This window comes from Hippichthys cyanospilos, chromosome 4 (assembly GCF_059441005.1).
Source record: "Hippichthys cyanospilos isolate Australia breed blue-spotted pipefish chromosome 4, RoL_Hcya_1.0, whole genome shotgun sequence".
Taxonomy (NCBI): Eukaryota; Metazoa; Chordata; class Actinopteri; order Syngnathiformes; family Syngnathidae; genus Hippichthys; species Hippichthys cyanospilos.
In genome coordinates this window covers 22,346,753-22,370,445 of record NC_142372.1, presented here as the reverse complement: position 1 = coordinate 22,370,445, position 23,693 = coordinate 22,346,753, and the positions used below count along the sequence as shown (strand labels likewise).

At 39.1% G+C, this 23,693-nt stretch overlaps 1 protein-coding gene across 1 annotated transcript in view; it reads left to right on the top strand.

The window, feature by feature from the left end:
* Positions 1-1,908: 1,908 nt before the first annotated feature.
* lgr4 (leucine-rich repeat containing G protein-coupled receptor 4) overlaps positions 1,909-23,693 on the top strand; it is a 34,019-nt gene continuing 12,234 nt past the window's right edge. The window contains exons 1-4 of the mRNA XM_088413783.1: positions 1,909-2,667; positions 15,637-15,708; positions 20,099-20,170; positions 22,317-22,388. Of these exons, the coding sequence (XP_088269909.1) occupies positions 2,483-2,667; positions 15,637-15,708; positions 20,099-20,170; positions 22,317-22,388 (401 nt within the window). The 5' untranslated portion in view covers positions 1,909-2,482. The remainder of the gene's footprint in view (positions 2,668-15,636; positions 15,709-20,098; positions 20,171-22,316; positions 22,389-23,693) is intronic.

Below are 23,693 nucleotides of genomic sequence, written 5' to 3'. Positions count from 1 at the left end.
TTACATATGCTACAAATTTATTATGTAAGTGCCAATGTTCAACCCAATCGAGTGGCCCTGTAATATCCTTCTGCGGACTTTTTTTGAACTGCACCTACTTCCACATAATTCATCTGACTTCTATCATTCCAATTTTAATACTTCTAATCTACCAACATTGTGAACATCTCTGCCGATAACCACCTCAACCTCTAGGAGTCTCATAACTATCCATAAAACGATCCATTTTCTATAGCCGCTTCATCTCACTCGGACGCTGGGGCATATTTGGGCAGCAGGCGGCGGACACCCTAGATTGGTTGCCAACCAATCGCAGGGCACACAGAGAAAAACAACCATCCACACAATCACACCTAAGGCAACTTTGAAGTGTCCAATATACCTACCATGCATGTCATTGGAATGTGGGAATAAACCGGGATGCCCGGCGAAGACCCACGCCGGCACAGGGAGAACATGCAAACTCCACTCAGCTGGGATTGAACAAGGGATCTTTGAATTGTGAGGTGGGTGTGCTAACTACTCTGCTAAATGTGCCGCACACTGGTAAAATCATTATGTATAACTCAAAAACAATTATATGTGTGAATTATATGTAGATTTGTGCTTTGCGTGTTGGCCTGGTCCCAATTCCCCACAAATAGCAACGGTCAATTGTAAATATATTTTGAAACATAAATAAATAATTTAATTATATTAATAAAGTAAAGTAACTTCCTTTTTTGTCTCCTATATATCTCAGAATACCATGTTTCCTTAAGTTGCATGAAATTAATGTAAACCTTGTATGATGATTTTTCCATTTGTCCATGAAAAACTGTACATACTTATTATAGAACACATAAGATCATATAAGAATGAATAAATAATTGGAATCAAACACAAATATTCAGTACAAGGAAAGCACCCTGATCAAAACATGGTGAGTGGTAGTACAACTTAAATCTTACCGGTAATTAAACAAAACAAAATGGTGCTCTCGTGTCTCATTTTGGACAGTGGGTGGCATGTACTGTAAGTAACGATATACATGACAGAAGAAGTTGAAAACTCACCAAGTAGTCATGTCATGTCCATCACAAGTGCTGTGTGCTTAGCGCTGAGCTGTAAATAAAGTTAAAAAGAAACATAACATAACATAACATAACATAACATAACATAACATAACATAACATAACATAACATAACATAACATAACATAACATAACATAACATAACATAACATAACATAATATCGAAAGAAACATAACTGATTGTTGGGTATGCGCTATGGAGCAAATCCAAATGTCTGGTAACGGCCCAGAGGGTGACCTCGGCCCATTGTTGATATCAGTCAGAATAATTGAATGATTTTATTTACTTATTTGACCTGAACTAGATACTTACGCGTCACTGAAGCAATCAGAGAGATTTTTTGCACACGCTTGAAAATATGGTCATGTTGGCTTGTTAGTTGCACTGCTCATCGAAGCATTGCTTGGAAAAGTGAGGATTTATGTCTACTGATAATGGAATGGGTTTGTTCCCTTTCATGTCTTCATGCTTTACACAGTCGTTTTGCGGTTCGGATTAAACCGCCTTGCAGGCCGCATATGGCCCGCCGGCCTTAGGTTTGATATCGATGCATAGCCTTAAATTTTAACGAAAACAATCGCTATCAGACGTCACCTTAAGAGGACAAATCAGCGTGTAGTAGGTTCTTAAGCCCAGTTCAACCTCTAAAATGATTAGCACGATCGCCCCCTTTTATTAATGTGACATATTCACACAGTTTTTCAGTGTTTTCTACAAGTGAACTTGTAGCAGCGGGAAAAAAGGAGCTGCCCAAGGAAGCGGGCATGCACAGGGTGCAGCTTTCAGTGTGACACAAGCAAGCAAAGCAAGTAGGCAGGCAGGCAGGCAGGGCCCAACGCTGCAGGTCGTCCGGCAGGGTGCCTGCAGAGCTTCACGCACGCTGTTTATATCAGGACTCAGGAGCGCGAGGAAGGGTATCTGCGGCGAGCGGTGCAAAGCAAAACAGGGCGGCAAATGATTGCTTGCTCCGCGCAACTGAAGCTCCCAAAATCGCTTGAGAGAGGCTTTTAACTATTGGCACCAACAAGCGCCTGCCCGTTTGTGGTTATTTTAATGGAGCCGCAAGGTAGGCTGCCGCGGCTGTCGCCAGCGCTACAACTTTATCTTCACGGACTAATGCGACGCACAAGCAGCGTATGATTGTCGGGGCAAGACATACCGCACGTCTTCCAGGACCATGTTGTTTCTCGAACACTATCGACCCTTTTAACGTGCTATTTTATTTTTATTTTATTTTTTAGTACAAAGCGCGCGAGCGCTTAACTTAAATCAGGCTTCCTCTCTTCCACCACATGAGAGGTCGACGGTGATAAGACTCCAAACAAAGGTCCCCCTGTTGTTGTTGTTGTTGTTTTTTTTTTTTTTTTTTTTAATAATTATTGGAGTCACCCAAACCTCCTTGGGGGAAATGCCTTGGGGGTTGTTCTGGATTTGTTTGTGGTTCTTTCTTCGTCCCGGAGCCACCGACCAAGGACCGTCGACTCCGGCAGTTTGTTCCCCCTCATGCAGCTGCGATGAAGATGGAGGTGCCGACTGCTCCGGGAGAGGACTGACCACCGTCCCGTCTGGCCTCAGTGCCTTTACCTACTACCTGTAAGATTTCGCCTTCGTCTCCTAATCGAAATTCGTCCCCAAACACACGCTTAACACCGCAAGCGCTGACTACGTTCATGATAGAGTTGGCAGAAAGCTCCAAGTGATGGCGTTTGTGCTTGTGTAGGTATCATTTTTGATTTCAGGGTTCACTACGTGAAGTTAGTGGTGTAGTAACTCCCCATTGCAACTCCAACTCTAATGTAGTTTTTCATACTCGTTTTACTACAATTGTGCTGAAAGGATGCTTTTTAAGGAATATCGTGGAAAATCTATGGAACAGGTGTCAAACAAGGAAGAGCGCCGACATATGGCCTGCCTCACCATTTTTATAAAAGCAAATCAAGCCTGTCAACTTGCAAAAATTCCTACCAATTTCAACATTTTTATAAGTAAATGATGAATAACGTTGAGCTATTGCAAGAATTTACATTACATTACAACCTATTACTTTTGACTCTTGCTGTCAAAAACCTATCCATAAGTGTGTTGTGGATTTTCTATGTAATAACATCAAGAAGTGATTAAATATTTATATCGTTTCACAATCATAACATTCCTCCCAGTAAAGTTCTAACTACTAAAAATACTACCAATGCTACTAAAAATGATGTCAAATCTCTTGGGAAATGATCCCCAAAGCATACAGATTGACTTGTTGGTCACAGCTTGGGCACACTTGCAGAAGCTTATATAATTCAATGTAAGATTTGTTTAATACATATAACAACACAAATAAGTGTAATTATTCAACATATGTTAGAGCGCTCGTGTGATCTGTGCTGTGCTGCAATATTTTGGTTACTGAATTACCTGGGGCAGATTTAATTGAACATATTTAATTTAAGATTAAATTAACAGGTCTCTCCATTAGTTGGTTGCAGTCCAGTTAAATGCCATTCTAATCATATGAATTTGTTATTGAAAATATTTCCAATTGGTGTTTTTATAATTTTAAGTAAATACAATTGCCATAGCACCAATTTGCTTTCACGTTTTTATTTAAATTGAGGTGTTTATCTAATTCAGCCAGCGCTGTATTTAGCAGTGTCTTGTTTGAATTTGTTGCATATGCACTATTGTAACCAAATTTCTATTTTGTGTTCATTTCAGAAGCTCAACATCAGCCATTTTTCAAACTTTAGCCCCTATAACTTGATAAACAACTTGCGTCTATATAAAGCAGCACTACCGGCAGGTGTGTTTTCCACAGAAACAAAGATATTATTGATGGTTGCCCCAGGAAGTAGTAAGGGTTCCAGTTTATTTCACAACTTCCCGGTGTTATTTATTAACTTGTTTAACGACCTTGGTACAGGCACTGAGAGCGCTTCTTTGAAATTACTGTCTTAGGAATGTAACTAATAAACTAACCGGCCACAAATTCATCACCAATGATTTCAGGAAAAAAAAAAGAAAAAAAAATCCAACAATACATGCATGAATGCAGTCATTTGTGTATCTTTCCTTTATAATATTCCTCTAGCCAGTAAAAACAGGTGTGTGGGCTTACTCAGTGTGCTGGACTTTGGACATACCCTACGTCTACCATTTGGTAAACTAGCTTTAGAATTTTATGAAAAAGATAATTGTGCTCAGAATTTTCAAACCTGCACCACATGTTATGTGAGCCATCTACAGTGCGTCATACAACCGCAACGTTTATTATTCTTAATAATAATACATAATAAATAGAGAGGGCGGCACAGCGGAAAAGTGGTTAGTACGCTTGCCACACAGTGCAGAGTTCCGCCTAGCCTTTTCTGTGTGGTTTGCTTGTTGTCCCCATGCTTGTTTGCGTGCCCTGCGACCAGTTCAGGATGTCTCCCGCCTTCTGCCCGAAGACACCTGAGATAGGCAACAGCAAGCTAGCAACGCTAGTGAGAATAAGCATCTGTAAAAAATTAACTAGAAATATATACATGTATCTTTCCCTTCTCTTCAACCGAACCAACAGTAGGCTAATTGAAGTCACTATTGCAAGGAATGTTTTCGCAAAAGTAAACAGAGGAAGTGCATTTATATACTAGTCCATCAAGACATGATGTCACACAAGGGGTACTCTTAAAACAGTTTTTGCCATTTGAAAAGGCTCCTCCTGTGTGTTATTCAGTCCTGTATTGCAATCGTAACACGAAGCAGTTTTCATATTATATCACTGTTTGCAGGCAGTTGTTTGTTTTGTCTTGCTGATGTTGTTTTCACAATTATGTGAACTTGTTATGTGCATACTCACGGCTATTTCACCACACTTGGATAGAATTAACACTAAGCTACTTAAATCTGCAATAGAAACTCTTTTAGCACTGTGAAAGAGTGTTTGTCCCCACTCGCTGTCTTTGCTCATTTGTTCTCCCAGTGCCTTGAACTTTAGTTGTCCTCCACCACTCCCTCTGCCTTTTGTATGCAGAGTGCTAGGGTTTGGGGATCGTGATGGATTAGTGAGATATATTGCAGCTGCAAGAGATATTTCTCTAAGGGCTAATGCCTCCAACAACCATTCGCTCATATGTGAAGCCTAAATTGCATGTTTTTTGTTTTTTTTTTGTCATCCCTAATTCTTAGCTTAGATATATTTTCTTGTCTTGGGGCCTATTAAAATTGGAAACTTTTTGTATATGTGTTCGGTTTTGCTTTAACACATTGGTATTCAACGGATTTAAACAATTAGCTTCAAGGAGAAACCCAATATCTGCCAAATGATTTACCTAGCGTTGTTCATAAATAGTCCATCTGCAGTATATGGTATCTTTCTTATCCTGTGCCTGCCTCAATTCGTGGCTTTCGTAATCCCCACATAACTCCAACTGGCAGTTTTGGTGTGCGGGGTGTAAGTTGGTCATGTACTGGAAAAGTGGGGATCATGCATTAAATGTCTCTGTATTCAGATCTCATCACTCAAATTGCCTCTCAATCCAAGAGACTGACATTTTATTTAGCTACTTTCACAGTCTGCTGCTTTTAGAATTCAAATCTCTAAATGATTAACTCGTAATGTGACTTGATGGGGGCATGAATAGAAACTGTCAGATGGAGTAGGATCACAATCTGCATCTTAACGTCAATGGTTTTGATTAGTCTTTAAACAAAACAGAAATCTGTTTCTAGTTGCTGTCCCATGAGTAGCTCTGTAAATGATCTCTTGAGAGATTCTCAGTAAGAGAACCAAATGCAAATGTGGTTCTCATTCCTTCGTTTTCCAGATCTGCTTCACCTACCGATACATTTTAAATAATTCCAAGAATTGAGATATTGTGCAAGACTAAAACAAAGTAAAAGAATGGAACATAGATTTGGTGTACAGAGTAACAGGCAAAATGGTTTTGTAACTATTTGTCGTTATATTAAGAAAATTTATATACCCTACTGTATTGCATTATTTAATCTTTATTAATGATTTTTTTAAAATGGATTATCCTATCATTTAACCTTTCGAATAACCAAATAATCACCCTCCCACTTCCAAGTTTTTAAAAAAAATAATGTACTAAGGTCAAACGCAAGTTAAATGTATCTATTCATTTATCTATTTATACAGTTACTTATTTATTTGAATTAGACACCAACATTTTTTGCAGAAAGTTATTGTTTGATGTAATACAAATTCGAACTATAAGTAATCTAAGCACTCATAAGGGTTTTTTTACACTTCTGTGTATGCTTAGGCGATGCATCACGTGGCCGACACAGTGTTCTGCAGCATTTTGGCATCACTTCTCCAGCATTCGAGACGCACACGTGGAGCTGTGCATCGATCGATACTGCATTAACTCTCATGATTGGTTCGTTTAGTCACATGCTGCGATGACATCCGGTTTTTACAGAGAAGTTCGTCACTACCGCCATTTTTAAAACAACAATAACAATGGCCTGATTCAATTAGTGAATTCATCATTGTTCAAACAACACTTATGACGTGACCATACATACCACGTAGGTTGCAACCTTCTTGATTGAGTCCACCATAAAATATGCAACATCTTATCAATATTTGTCTATTCTTGCTGTGTAATGTAATGCTGTCTCAATTTTTGTCGCAACGGCTTCTTTGATTTGGATGGAAAAATGCAGAGGAAACTCCTTAGTCAATACCTGCAGGAGTGAAACCGCAACACATTTTTACAACAACGCGCGTGGTGTGTACGGAAGCATAAAGGCAAACTATGCCCCGCGTTGTGATGCCTTTAAATGATGATGAATCATGATCCTACGATGCAAGAAGTTTCGTATCGCATGCCACAGTGTAGCCTGGGTTTATTCACAAGAACCGCTGTCAATTGATTTAAAGTGCACAAACGTTATTGCACAAACCATGTTATTGTACCCTTGAATGCCAACTAAAACGTATAGAAACGTTCCATCTTGTGGACCTTTTCTAATCAAAAACAGTACTTATTTGAACTAAGCTTCGGCAGTACTGTGTTTTGCTTTGATTATTTAGATTTTTTGTTATGGATGATTTCAAAATAAAATCAATATTTTCCTCTCGTTTTGCTGTGGCGTGTTTCCCCCTCATGACCCTCCGCAGCTTCCGCGTTCTTTTTGTTTCCTTCACATTCACAACTAACAATAGGCTGGTGCAACAATGCTACGGCTAATGAAAATGAACAATTGGTTCCTAAAAGACAGGAGTTTAATGTCAGCGGTTTGGAAGTTGTTTGGGTTTGCTGAAACAGACATAGAGCAAGTACTACAGCAAAGTTTTTTTGAAGTTTGTTCAACAAAAAGGAAGCAGTACAACAAACCTATTTCGGCAACATAAACAGAGGGACCTGCCTGACTATGTAAAATGTTGGGCTTCGCGAGGGCAAAAACAACAAAACAAAAGTGAGGGGGAGACAACAAGCACACATCAGGTCTTGCATAGAATAGAATGAACAACGAAATTGGCAGAACCTCATACATACAAATAGTCTTGTTTATATAGTAAAGGAGGCAAGTTACAATATTTATCTTTAACAAAGATGAAAAAAGTTACAAGTCTGAACATTATCAATCTAATACAATATACAAGCATTTGCTGCAAGGTAGCCTTTTTGTACTTTAATTCTAAGTGGGAGTTATGTATGTTAAATGCTCGCTAAAATAAAAACAAATCTTTTGAATTTCTTGTAATTTTTTTACTTAAAAAATATGAGGGGTGGAAACAATGGGAAAAATGGACATTAATTAATTAATTAATTAATTAATCAATTAATTTATATTTATAGTCCAAATTACTCTGCCCAGATTTGTACCTCGGGATTCAATGGTGAACCCGACAAGGTGCATTTAAAAAGGTTTTACCCTGAACAAAAACGGATCCCTATTGTACCCTTTTTATGAAACTGTATACATCTTTTGAAGGCTTTCTTACTTACTTGAGTTCTATCAACTTTAGTGCATTCAGACGAGTCAAAGGCATGCTTAGCGCTCCTATTTAAGTCTGTTTCGTCTTCAGTTGAGCAAGGTAAAGCTTGAAAAGTGTGAGGCAGTGTGGTATCAGTGGTCCTTTAGTTCAACCAAGCACCTTGGCTACACATTTTTAAATGAATGTTACACTTGTTCCCGGTCAGCAGAAGTAAAGAAAAAAAGAAAAAAAAAGTCAGCCAAAACAGGAGGACTTGTGAAAGGTAAATATTAGCAGTTTTAGCTCCTTCTGACTTCTGAACATTTTTAATGTATCAGCTATTTCTACCCTAGACACTTTCTTCTTGTGCCAACTATTTATGTTCTGTTTTGACTTTAACCACAGAATTGTCAAACTGTACTCGAGTAAAAAGATTTTCACTTGTATCTCTGTTAAACTGCGGCTGATACTGAGAAGTTACAATTGAAGTCTTAACAGTATTTTAATAGCTGGTTGGTCACTGAAAAAGCGCTTGATAACACTTCAGTGTTGTAAAAGTACAGTACATCTAGTTTATAGGAATGTGTACATACAATACTGTACTACAAATAAGGGTGAATTTGAATGTGTTTTTCTTCTTGATAGAACATCGTGATTTGAGCCATCTGAAAGAAATGTTTTTGTTTCACTGAAATTTTTAAGTATAATAATACACAAAATCACAGTAATTACTTTTTTCCTCATTGAATATGACAAAAATAGTGTTCAATATTTCATGGCAATAATCAATATTGCCATGGATTGTTATCAAAGTAAAACTGTATTAAATCTCACTTCAGGGCTCGACACCGATTCGCCCGCAAATGAAGCCAACTTTACTGTGTACGCTGGTCATCCTGTAGCATGATGTGAATTTGTTTTTATTAACGGTGTAGCAGGTCTTATTTACTTGTGATCCATACGTACAAGGATGTGACGAAATTCATTGTACAGCGGACCCCCGGGTTACGGCATCCCTGGCTTGCGTTGTTTTCACGTTACGATCTGGAATACTGAGTTTTTTTTCACCCCCCTTAAAGGCATTTAGCCCGCTTTACGATTAACATCAACAACTGTCTTGACCTGTGGGGTTGCTTGTGTTTGTTGTTTTGCCTCCCTTTTGAGGCGTTTTTTGGTACTTGCCCTTATTTTCTGTTGGTGTCAAACTGCCTCCGCTGCAACTCGTTGCTACAATGCTGGCCTGCTATTGGTCGGCGTCTCGACTCCCTAAGATACCTGTCTTCTACTGGTCGGCGTCCCGGAAACACGAAGATGCTTGTCTGATATTGGTTGCTCTCACTCGTTTCAAAATGGCGGAATGGTAACGCTTACCGTATTTATAGTGCATTTTAGTGCTTGATTCAAACTTGAACTGGATAGCCATGATTCCCAAGATTGCTAGTGATGTTAAAGAGAGAAGAAGATGATTCATATGGAAACAAAGCTGGCGCTAATCAAGGAATACGAAGAAAGCTAAGATAGCCTTGCCTAGGCTCCCCTTACTAGGGAATATGGCCATAACAAGCGTCACTCGAAGGTAAATAAATACTTCATATATTGTTTGATTCATGATGTTATTTAATTGTACTGGAAGAGATGGCCCTCTACATTCAATAAAATAATACAGGTAAAGCCTTTTTTTCTCTCAAATGTAATCTTTTATTGTTTTAGAAAACAAGTGACCTGTTTTTTCAGCCACTGCTTGTTGCAGACAGTTCTTGTTACAGTAAAACATTTTTCCCTATGTCTTTATGTATCTTTTTGTCTTATAAAATTACAGTATGCAAATTGAGATGACTGTGCACCAGCGAATATGGTGATGCTGTAGCTCCTTGGAAAAAGTCCTTTGCGGTGCTTGCAACTTTTCCAGTTGGTCGCACCACTGCTACTGCTGAAAAAGTTAGTTGAGAACTGCACTGACAAATATGATTTTTTTTTTTCAACAAATCTACACTGCAAATGTGTCGTTATTGGTCAGATGTTCAAGAAAGATACACCAGTTATTGCCAAAACTATTCCTTCATTTGGGTACATTCTCATCAATAGTCAACTATTTTTGCTGTTTATTGTAACTAAACATTGTTCCCGTATTGGCGTAGCCTGTTATAAGCCAGCTTTTTTTTCTTCTTTTTATAAAATGTTGCTGTCCTCTTCATGTCGGCAGGCAATGTGGGCATTATCGTTGACGTGGAAATTTGCTACATTCGTGATTTCATCAGATGTAGCAGACCACAACCAGGTCGTGATGTTACACATCAACCACTCACTGTCCCACCCCCTTGAAGTCAAAGTCATGCGGCCGTAACCACCTGTGTAATTAGTTCAGTGTTTGCCAACCACTTCCACGTCACATTGGTTGCAGGAGGAGATTGCCAGATTTGTCCTGGGAAATGGTCCAGTTTCTCTTGATAAGTAGAATAGTTGCTGTAAACCTGCATAGCCATCATTATGAAGCTCTGAGGTCTTGGCAATGGCAAACGTCAGCGGACTGTTGCCCACAAAGACAGTAAACTGGCAGCCCTCCAAGAGCAACGAGAAATGTCGTTCCTTGGAAGAGGCCAAGGAGGTCTCTGTCAAAAATGTTGTACTTCCTCGCTTCACTGAGTTTCCTGCTGAAGAAGTGTTTGCCAAGCTTTGCTCACGCCTTACTTCCACTGCGTTGTCCAAGCAGAGGGGACAGATGCTCTAGCAGAACTGACTTGGACAATGCATACTTTGCTAAGTCGAACACTTTGTTCATCTCTGGGGACCAGTCCTCATCATCCTGTGGCCCTTACATTGTACATGATATAAACTGCGCATGGAATGAACCTTTTATGAACAGTTTCTATGCTCCTGCAGGGATTTCACGGTTGGGGGTGTGATAAACTGTCAATGATGGTGGGAAGGGGGGTGACTTCCTGTGGCGTTATGCGGTGCCTGAAGGTAATTGCTGACAGACCAAACTGGCACTTGTCTGGGTTGACATGAAGACCAAACTTGCTAAGTTGCAGGAACTGTAGAGGTGTTCATTTGCATCTGTGCTGGTCACCATGACGTTATCCAAGGAAACAACAAGAAAGAACACCCTTTTTTACAGCACCATAAGATGCTGAAACTCAGGGTGTCAACATATCTTTTAGACTTCAGATATGGTATTGATAGCGCAGCAAAGGTAATGATGACTAATAGAAAGACCAGTCTGATACTATAGAAGCGGGAATGATGTATGTTTTTTGTCGTTTTTTTTTTAATGAAACATTAGATTGGTTAGGTTTGTTGTATTCTCTGGGTCTTTTACATGACAGGACATTTGCACGTGACAAATCTTGCACTCATCCGCAACGCCTTTATCCAATTTGAATGGAAAAAAAAACTCCCTCATGGCCAATTTTCCATTCCTTACTTTGTTAGTCCCAACACACGCTGTTGTTTTGATCACGTGGGCTCTGCATGCTCGATACAGAGGCTGTTGGATAGAATAACAGACATAGAATCTGGAATGGGCTTCTTGTATGAGTGCTGATATTGGAGCTTTTGGATGTGGACCGATATAATGCAATGCATTTTTTTTTTCCTTTTTTTTGGCTTATACCAGATCTGATATCAATATCGGATCAGGACACCCCTAGCTGCAAAATCTGCACTGCCACCTTGAAATGAAAAGACATCCACAAGAATTTGCAAAGGCCAAAGGGTGTGATGACAGCCGTCTTGGGCACATCCCGCACATGGTAATTGGACACCAGATCCACCTGGGTGGCCCTTGGTGGTGGTTGGAGAAGTCTTGTATGTCCTAAATTGGATATTGATCGAGGGGTCGCGGTATTGTTCAGCCAGCAAAAATATCAACAAGGTTGCCAATCACTGTTGGACTTGGTCACAATGTGCAGACGTTAGACAGCTATATTTGATATTTTTGTGTTATGTTTTGGTTGGTCTGTGAGTTTTCTGTTCTTTTTCACATCCTGGGTTGTTGGTCTTTAACTCACGTTCGTTCATGTTTCTGTTTCCCTTGTTAGTGTGAGTGCATCCACTACACGTTAACATACTTACCTTGTATTGGCCAATTGTGTTGACCCTGTTCCAACTGCGTCTTGTCCAGGTGCTCCTTGTTGTCTAATCAGTTTCGTGTGTATTGTTTTCCTGTTTCCTTTCAGTTCTTGTCAGGTCATTGTCAAAGGGTCATTGTCATTGTTGTTATGAGTCCCTCGTCGTTCCTCGTTAGTGTTCCTCGTGAGTTTTTAATTTAGTCTTGTGGCACTTAATTTAGCACTAAATTGAGTTTTGGTTTGTTACTTTGTGTGCAGTTGTTGAGCTTGTTTGTTTGTTTTTGTCTTTAATTATAATCTTCTCATTTTTTTCCACATCCTTTTACCACCTCACCCACCATGTTGAAACACGTTTTGTTCTTTCTTATGTTTTTTGCATTACTCCATATGTAACTAGGTATTGGCCAATATTAGATTCTGATGATGTGATAACCATTAGCAAAAAAACAACTCAATGTCACTGTATGAAAATTAAAATGACTTTTTTCCCACTGAACACAATCTATTTTTTTTCAAAAAAAATATTGAATATTTGGTACATTAAGAAATGTGTACTATATTTACCACAAGTGATTGAATAACCACGCTCCCGCGAATGCCCACTCTAAGGCATACTAGACTGAAAAAATTCCTCTTATATAATGAAGTGGTATATTTTCAAAATAAAAATGAATGTTATCACTAATAACCCTTAACATTAAACATAAAGTCAGACTAGTATGAACTTAGATTTGTGTTTTTGATCAAAAAATGAGCAATTATGTTTGCCTTTTTGATGTAGTGTTTTGAGAGCCATCTTTATAGATCCAAAAAGTGCATGGAGGGCCTATTATGCGTCATAACTTGATTTTGACTGGTACATTTTCTCCAATTATGTCCCTGAAGTGGCTACATCATCAAAATTCAGCATATCTATTTGTTAAGACACGCAGATGTGTCATTTCTTCCTTGTCCTCAATGAAGAAGGTAAACTAAACTAAACCAAAAAAAAACTCAGCGATTGCCATTTAGTTATGTTCAATAATTATTTTCAAAGAGGCAGCTTGTTTAGCCAACTCCGCAAGCAACCACTGCCCCTTTTAAACGCACTGCTGGCTTTATTAAGCAAAATGAAAAGTGTTCATTACAGGTAATGGACAATTCTAGCAGTTATTGCAAACTTGACTTATAAACTTTACCACAGTAAATTGTCAAACTGGTGGTTGGCCAATGCATTAGTAACTCACTTTCTTGTTTTTTTTTTTGTTTGGTTTTTTTAACCCAGCAAAAATTCATTTAAAAAATGACATCACTAAAACTAATGGTGTTTTAAATCTTGTTGAAAAAGCATTCATTCATGAATTCCAAGCTGCTTAATCAGTCATTTCATTAGCTTATGAAATCACACAGTGCTTCCGTTTGTATTCAAGAACAAGGGCCAGTGGTTGACGAGAATAGAGCAGCACATTAACTGCCAGGAACTAACTTATGAGCATGTTTTCCCGTTGCAGTGTGTCAGTTTGACAGTATGTCACAGTGCGTTTTAAAAGAAACCAATATTATGCTGGCTAACTTACGCTAATTAAAATATGATTGTATTTAGTTTGATGATAAGTGTGCCTTATCCATTTCCGTCAAAATAGGTGTAATTATTTCAAATTTTCATCTTCCTCTCTACATAAATAAACAGCACATGGGATTGATATTTAGCAATACCAGGTTGTATAACCATTTAGGCTTGTCATCATTTATCGCTGCTGCATTTTCTGTGTCCTCTTCAATCTATCTTAGCTGAGACAGGCCAAGGACCTTGATGAGTAAAGCAGCCAGAACGTGGAGGGAGGGAGGGAAGGAGGAAGTGGGGTAGTCATGCATACCTCTCATTTTCTCCTTTTCTGCGTTTGCTTGCAAAAATTGGGAAATTAACTGAACATAGTCAATTTTGCTTAGGAATCTGTCCAGCGGATTACAAGTGGTGGCAGATCCACAGTAACATACCCGAGTACAGAAAAGCAGTAACAATCAGGCTGTTGTCTGAAAAGAAACAGGATCACAGGGCAAATGCAGACAGGACATGAATCGGAGGGACGCTGAGCGTTCTGACATGGATCCGCCATGTAATGCTGCCGTGTGTATGTGAGTGTGGTTGGAAATGCAGAGGAAGGGCAATATGATACTTGTTGGATTTCAGGGAAGCAACACAGAGAGCTCTGGCGTGGAAATCCAAACCAATTTAAGAGTAAACTTGAAGGAGATGCAGGCTGGTGCTTTGTTTCAGAATTTTGAATGTTTTTCTGGTCTTCACAGTTCATGCTATGTTGGATGCCTTTTCCCTGAATTGGCTATGCAATATGTATCCTTAGTCAAAATGATCATGTGCCCTCTCAGTCGTCTTCACATTTTGATGTGGAGTAAAGGCACTTTGTTTTGTCAGTTCTTTTGATTTAGTTTACAGAACACTTCCATACATGAGATCCTTTAACATATGTCCTGAAATTAACTCATGTGTAGAAGCAAATCAAGTTCTGAGCGCATATTTGTCATGCCACTACATGCTTAACTTGAAAGCGGTTTGAAAAGTGAAGATCCCTGGGGCTGGTGTCGAAAAAACCTTTTTAAAGCTTATGTGATTTCCCTCATTCAAAACGAGAATACATTAAACATTAAAACTAGAATATAGACGACATGACATTTGATAAAGCTTTTGGCAGGGCAAAAATATTCAATTCCGTTCCGTTCTTAGCTGTCATGCCCGAGCCACCTCATCTGGCTCCTATCGAATCAGAGTCCCTCCCAGATAACAGAGCTGCTCACCCTATCTTGAGGACCGCTTTCCTGCATACTCTGTTTTTTTCAAATGTTTGTTATTTTGTCAAATTGAAAATTACATCTTGATTTTGTCTAAAACAAAATCAAAATGTAATTTTCAATTTAGGTAAGAACGGTGATTCATAGCCTGAGAGCTGTGGACTCAGTTCGCAGGGAGAGATCATCAGCAGTTCACCGGAAAGCATACCGATTTCACTTATTTCCCACGATGGTGTTTAGTAAATGCAGTACAATGGATTACTGGTTTGAACATTTGCCTCACACGCAGAGGCCGTTGGTTGTTGGTTATATATTATGTATACATATCCAGTATTTGCTCACCTTACCGTGCTCACCTCCTGATTTTTGTTTGTTGAGTTTTAGATTTTTTCTTTTTCTTTTTTGTTTTTGTTTATCTAGCTTGATGCCCCCAAAAATGTTATTGGCCATTGTTGTTGTTTGTACATACAGCATATCAGCTACACAAAAGTGATTAAATGTGAGAGTTCCATCAACGCCAGGCCTCTATGAGTTTTCAGTCAAATGCATCGGGCCAATTTGGAAATATTTTAAGGTCATTTGAAATGGGCAAACTACGCATTTGAAAATGTTGTCTGTTTTGCACACCATGCCTTCCAACTGCTATTTACCTTCACACAGTAAATTTGTTTTTCAGTGTTTTTTAAACATTGAAGAGCCATGTCCATCCATTTTGTGTACTCCGTCACTTAAAAGTATCAAATAAAATTGTAAACTAAGACTGTTTTCATTTCTTCTCCACAGAGATCTGAGTATGAACAACATCACTGAGCTTCCAGCAAATGTTTTCAAGAACTTCCCTTATCTGGAAGAGCTGTGAGTGCACGCCTTCTTTTCTTTCATTAGTGCTGTATTGACATAGTACAATGTTGATATGAGGGTTGGGCCCTATGGTGTGGACCCGGTTATTTGAGTTATCACTGCAACATGGTATATGCTTCTATGTCGTTTTCCTTGCCTGGAAAAAACAAATAAAAAAAGAAACAAAAGCAAGTTCAAAATAAACACATCAGTGAGCGAACAAGGGCAGATAAGACATCAATCTAAAGATTAAGCTTGACTCTATAACAAAGTCATGTGACATCCTGTGTCTATTTTTGGACTTTTTTTTAAGCGACAAACATTTAATCTCTGTGTGGTTGGTGAATGAATCTGGCTCAGTGATATCGCCTGATATCAGGTATCATGCTGCCTAGAGAATGCTAAATGACTTGTATGGAAATGAACTCTGGTGATTTAAACTTCTCTTGGCCTTTGCCGGTTGCTTTTTTAGCTGTCTTGGGTCTTTCAACGTTAGCGGCCCTCACCCTCTTGGTTTTCATCTACCGCTTCATTCTGCTTTGTGACTAATCAATCGACTTTTCATCGTGTCTTGAGGAATGCATGAGAGCAGAGGTGAAACGAGTCCTCGAGGAAATTCAGGATCTCAAAAGCCCCCCCAAAACACAAAGATAACAAATACACTGAATATTTTATGTCTCGCGTACCAGTTCATTTGGTGTGCAATCAAGGGAGAACAGTCCAGCCAGCTGCAGCAACACTTGGCCAACTTCTAAATCAAATCCGAGCAAGTACTTTGGCGTCATGGATAATCGACCCAAAGCGGCAGATGAAGCTGTGCAAACCACCACTTTTCATCAATCAGACAGAGATGCAGAAGGTGAAAACCTTCAAATTCCTGGGCACCTGCATCAGCGAGGATCTCACCCGCTCCCACAACACCCAACAGATCATCATAAAGTCCCAACAGAGACTGCACTTTTGGGGGAGACTGAAGAAGTTTGGCATGCTACTAAAGATTCTGAGCAACTTCTACAGTTTACAATTCAAAGTGTCCTCACCACACCTCTATCACAGTCCGGTACGCAACAGTACAGCACAAGACATAGAGGCTCTCCGGCGTGTGATCAAGACCTTACCTGTGGAGCAGCCTTCCTCTCACCTTCCTCTCAATGCACCACATTTACCACACCAAGGTTCCGTGGAGGTCACACAACCTCATCAGGGACAATACTCACCAACAACACAACCTGTTTAAATTGCTGCCATCAGCTGCTACAGGAGCCTGAGGACCAGGACTACGAGGCTAGAGAAAAGCTTCTACCCAATGACTGTGCCGCGGACAGCACTCTCAAGGTTCTAAATGTGACGCGGTGATCAAAAGGTTGGGAAACACTGAGCTAGATGAAGGCGTTCTGCCAAGCATATCGGCATTTCTGTGATTGACATGACGCCGGCCAATAGTATATCAGCATCTCCGTGAGTGAGACCGGGACTGTGACCTTAATCGACCAATAGCATATCGGCATCTCCGTGACTGACTCCGTGACTGACACCGTGACTGAGACAGTGACTGTGACATTTTAAGAGCAATAGCGTTCAGCGTGACCGTGACAAGCGTGAACAATTAACTTGGTTGATGCAGCAAAGCGAAAATAATTGTGCGAACACCTTTACCGGCGACATGTCGGATTGTTCGTAAGACGAAAGGTTTGTGCGTAAGTGGGGGACAAAAAACGCCGCGGTCAACGCTCGTAAGTCAAAAAGTTCGGAAGAGGGGGAGTTCGTAAATCGGGGGCCCACTGTATATAGTTTCTTCCACTCCATCTACTCTATATGTTCAGAATTTGAGTCCATTGTTATATTACTGCTTCATTATGACTGCCCTTATTGCCCTATTACTGTTTTTATAACCTACTTTATTATTTGCTCTATTGTGTGGACTGTAAGTCTGCTCGCGAAAGTGAAGAATTTCATTGTGTAGTATTACTACGCTTAGGTTTTTTTTTTTTTTTTTTTTTTTTTACCATAACACTTACCAACTCACTTAGTCATTCAAATGTTGACCAGAATATCCGAATACTAAAACTAAAACGCTACAGTCATGGGAGAAATGATCTGGAAAGACAATGGTTTCCATGAAAACACAAAAAGACATAACAATGTGCAGACAGTACTTTTTAATTGAACCAAAACATGACAGTATTTGTTGTGTCATTGTTTTAAGGAACGCATCTTGAATGACGTGCTAGAGTTTGTATGCATGTTTTGTTAAACTTTCCCTTTAACAGTTTTGAAGACTCGTTTCTCTGAACATTGGTGGATGGCCTCTTTCCTTTAGGTCTGCTGTGGTGTCAATGAACTAGAGATCTCGCCCTGAGGGCTCAGAGAGTTGACAGAAAATGAGATCAGGGAGGGAAAAGAGGGCAGGTCATACCTGTGCAAGACAGGAACTGACACATAGAAGGAATATTCTCTTGTTCATAGTCACGCAACTATTCTCTCTTCTATCACTTCTTGCCAAATGCACAAATACAACTAAAAATAACACGATGACAGATACTCCCTGCCTCCTTTCCAGTGTGATTTTATTACTGAAAGTAACATGTATTGTAATGGTGCACAATATAGCAGCTGTTTTTAAGTGAGTGTACTGGGCTTTTTATTTTTATTTTTTGCCCTTCACCTTCACAGTTTGTGCTTATATATTAAGTACAATTGACTGAATTTCTGCTGGTGAAATGACCGTTACGTAAAGCTCCACCGTCTTTAGGTTCTGACGATTTATGGTTAAGTTCACCGAAACCACGTTTTGGCCTTAATTATATAATGAATTTGAAAAATACAAATTGTATTTCACATTTTATAAATTACATTTCACATCTAAGTAATTTGGATGCGTGCCCTAATTTTCATTTTTCATTCTTTCAGTGCTGTCTATTATGCACTGTATACAGTCATTCATTTCATTAATCAAACCTTGGAGAAAATATGTACTTTTCAAAACATTAGCATCTCATTAAGAACAATGGGAGTTATTGAGTAGGGATAGGGCCAGGCAAATTCCACAAGACAAGACGTCTCGGGAGATTGAGCCCACGAGAACAAGACAAAACGAGGTTTTTAAAAAATATAAGATGAAATAGTTCACCGATAAATTCTCCAGTTTTCAAAATACTTTCTTTGGCGTGAAGCTCGCGATAGCTGCTGTGGTTTGGGTAATATTTTTGTAGCATTTAGAAAATGTCACCGTCAGTGTCGAAGTGTGCTAAACGTGTTTAACACTGCTAACAGCCACCGTATAATAAAAACACAGCATTCCAAAGTGTTTGTGTCCATACATGATTTGGTATGATAAAGTTTATTTTGAAGCATTGGTTGGCTTTTTCCCATGTTTGGTGGCACCTTTTATGGTCATGCAAAGAATTAACAAGCAACACATTCTCTTGTGTATTCCGTTGCATTTCTTGCCCAACAAGGCCCCCCTCAAAAAAGGAAAGATTTACTGTTGTCCAGGGATGAGAAATCTCGTGGCATTCCAATCTCGTGAGATCTTGTCGCACAAGATCTAATCCTCTCCCTAATAGATAAATGTAACCGAATTCCAGTTGTGTTTTTGACTGCGCTTACTTTGTTTGAAACGATTATCTAACAGGATGGTGTAGTAAAGAAAAGCAATGACTGGGCCCAATATATATTTATTTTCTAATACCTATTTGGAAAGAACTGTTACAGCGTAAAAGATAATCTGGAGGAATTACAAATCATGTGGTATCATAACCATTAAACTCAAATGTCAAGGAAATTATTTAATTTTGACTGTTCCTCTCCTCTGGGACACGAAAGGTATGTGTGGTCCTCTAACAGTAGGCCTTGATTCTCGAGCTCATACACAGCAGTTCATGTTTCAGGGGTTTTAGTCTGGTCAAACTCATATTGCAGGGTGATAAATGTGTTGCTAATCTCTCAGGCCTGATGGTATACTTGGACTGTGTGTCCCTGTCAACCTTGTCCTTACACACACATACACACCCACACACTTTCACAACTTCTGTAAGCAGCGGGAAAGGAAGGTGTCCCAACCTCCTTTTGTGGTTACACCAAATGAATGTCTACTGTATATTCGCAAGCTGGCCCTCTAATCATTAGGAAATGCACATGTTGTTCTTTCTCGAAAACAAAATGAAGAATTTGGGGGTGGGATATCTGGAAGTGGTTCTAATCTTATTTGGGTGACAGACAAAGTGACAACAGGCCCTGACAGACATGTCTTTGACACCCCTGGCCCCAAGTTCAGTGTGATAGCTTGAACCCCATCTGAGGCGTTGACCTGGAGACCTTTTCAGTTTAAGAAAGAAACTGCATGTGTTTTCATCTAACATGAAAATCTGATTGTATATGATTTATTTACGCTTTGTCTTTTTAGGAGACTTGCAGGGAATGACTTATCCTTCATCCACCCGGAAGCTCTGTCTGGACTACATCAACTCAAAGTCCTGTAAGCATGCATCCTTCTTGCTGCCACCATTGTCCACGCTCTAATGGAGATACATAGACAGGCTGTGAAGTGTGAAGTTATCCACTCATGGAGAGGGGTAAAATAAATATTTCGTTATGCAGTGGTGCAACTCTGGTTCTCGGTTAGTGATATCCCCAAAACACATCCAGTCTTACTTGGAATGGGCAAAATGATCGTTTCTGTCCCAAGCCCAGACATAGTTTTGCTAACACCTTGTTAAAAGGGGTGACATGCCTCGGTGTTAGAGTGGTCGTCTCCCAGCTGAGAGGCTGTGGGTTCGATCCCCCGACCATCAAGACTATGTCCAACCCCCACTGAACCCCAAGTTCCTAATGATGCGTCATCAGTTGGTAAAATGACTCGTTACTGTAAAGTGCTTTGAGTACCCAAACGCCATATAAGTGAAAGTCCATTTACCATTTCCCCAAAATTAGTCTTGCATACTTTGCATTTTGCAGCACAGCGTAGTATGCTTTCAACAGGTCACACATTGAAAGGTACACAATATTACATACATATTCTGTTTGTACAAAGTACTATTTATATCAAAGTCATCTAAAAGTGTAGTAGTGTTCAAAATACTTTGGTAGGTGAAATTAAATTGTTACATGTAATTGGTAATGCAGTGAAACCTCAACAAAATGTAATATACCACTTTAGGTATTTTTATATCCGGGTCATAATGTGTTATGTAACCTGCTCTGACTGAAGGCTTTCTGTTTCGCAATTGCTTATTTCTCAATCATTGACAAAACTAGATTGAACAGTAGAAAATTTTAATCTTAAAAAAAATCTGATAGGTCTGACCAGATCTCACAAGCTCAAGTCTGAGACAAAATTTGTAGTATAAAATATTGCCTAACATAGAGTTTCCAATTTTCAAAATGTTCTCTTTTTACTGAACAAAATAATGGTCTAATGTGCAAATAAAAATAACAAGTAAATCCAGGCTCAGTTTTCAGCTACAGCTGAGATTTTTCCTAATAACGGATTGTTTAACAAAATGCATACAGCTCCTGTAAGCTGCAACGTATGGCCAAGTTTTTTTTTTTTTTTTTTTTGCCTTGGTCACAAACCATCTATCTAATCTATCAATATTTTGCCATATTTTTCTTCAACCGGAAAACCAAAATATCGCCACGTCATTTGAAACTAATTGAAGGATCCTGAATTTCTCTTGCGGGGCTACAGATATTGAGACAGTAATAAATTATAAAAGGAAAAAATATGTATAATTATCATGATTGACTGTGATTTGTTGTGTTTTTTATATCAAGTCCCGACTTGCGACTCTCCCGCAGCAACTGGTTGGGCAGTATAAAGTCAGCTTTTGTTGCAACATGTTTCCGGGAATAACTTCAAAGTAAAAGCTGCATTACTGCACTGCTTACTTTGTTTGGTTAATATTTTTGTATGGTCATGTTCATTATGAAGTCTCACCACATTTTTCAGAGCAGTAACAAGCAGTGCAATCTTCTGTATCCTCCATGGTCAAAACACGGCCACAAGAAAAACGACCTGCTGTGCATGGAAGAGGAATCGCGTGACGTTCTAATCTTGCAAGATCTCATCGCATGAGATCTCATTCCGTCCCTAATATCCCTAATATCTGGAAAATATACATATGATTGATGTTTGTGTGAATAACATAAGATGTGTCTCCTCTAAGTGCAACAAAATAATATTCACATAAAAGCAAAGCCTTTTTTTAAATGTTTAAATAATCCAACCTGTTTTATCAGCCACTGCCTGTCACAGACAAACTTTTTAAAAGTAAACTATTTTAAAAATATATCAAGTCACAATTTTCAATTTCAATCCAATGCTACCACTCCAAGAGTTAGACCCTGCTTTTTATGTTGCGATGCTCTAAACCCGAGTTTGATTCAAAGAAGCAGGTTGTAATATGAAACTTTTTCTGTCATATTTTTTTCGACATGTATGTTAGTTTTCAACTTGTAATATCGTATCATATGGAATTAAATTGTTCTTAAAAATGTCAACAAATGGAAAGGATCCTACGATGCTTACCAATATTTATATATTTGGTTGTACCGTGTCTGTTAAACCAATGGGTTTAATTGTGAGTTTGATTGAAACAATGCAATATGCTTTTTATCATCAGGATGCTCCAGAATAATCAACTTAAGACAGTACCTAGTGCTGCCCTGAAGAAACTTCATTTTCTCCAGTCTCTGTGAGTTACCAAAACTTATTTACTCGCATGTACACACAAGCACAATAAGAATGGGATTCATTTATTATGTAGGGTTAGGAATAGGAAGAAACTATTAGGAATTCTCGGACGTCTGTTAGCACACATCCTAAATATGTTTCTGTATGGATTCAACTTCAACTCAACTCAACTCATTTCAACAACGTTAAGTGATTGACAGAAATCTACTGATCGGGCTTTTTTTTTATTTTTAAATTATGATGGGCCCTTGAGTACTGTTGGCCCTTGGGCTATAGCCCATCAAGCCTGTTTGTAAGGACTGACCTGACTGTAAGTGGATTTCGTTCATGTCCATCCTCTCATATGCCCTTTCAGATGGCATTTCAAAAAGTATGCGTGTTTGTAAGTTTGTGTTTATATCATGCATTGCAGTGTATTTTAATTAACTGACTTCATTTGGGTAATATGACAACTTTGTGAATTGCTGTGTCTCATGCATATACTGTACCTGTACTTTACACATGTGTTGTCATTCAGTTCATAATAAGATTGATCTAGATCTGTCTAGAGGGAGGCCTACTTTCTGCGATGTCCCTTCCCTTGGGTTGTCTTCGGATCTTGCATTCACAAGAGCGCTATAATGCTGGCCTTACTGAACGACGACAAGGAAGTTGTACACTAGCGAGCTATGCTGTACAGCACAGGTGTCAAAGTCAAGGCCCAGGGGCCAGATCCGGCCCGCCACCTCACTTTTTGTGGCCCTTGAAATGCTGATGTGACTTCAGGTTTCTGACTAAAATACCAAAATTGCAAGTTGTCTTTAACTTTTAAAAATTGGGGGGAAGAAAAACTAACATTTTCTTACTCTCCAAATCTCTTTTGAACAGTTTATGCCGGCTTCTGATATCAAATCTTGGTAAATGTGTGATCAACACACTTAAAATGTATTTGAATTCACAGTCATTCTGGCCCTCTGACAGAAACTATCACTACAATGCGGCCCAAATAAAAATTAGTTTGACACCACTGCTATACAGCAAGGCCAATAGAAGGGCAAGGCAATGAATGTGAGGGATTCTGACAAATGGCAGAGCAGGAAACTGGCGCAGTGGTATGGCATGTTTAATGCATGTGGGAATTTCAAGATTTCAACCAGGATCTTTTGGAGCATGTGAGTTCTCGCTCGTATATTGATTTTTGTTCTCCATCTTTAGAGGCAAAAATGTAGCCGCATATTTACTCGTGAAGCGCATACTTCGTGTGCGGAAACCTTCCTATCTAGGGGTTTCACTGTACTGGATTTTGACGTCTCAAAATGAGCTTTTT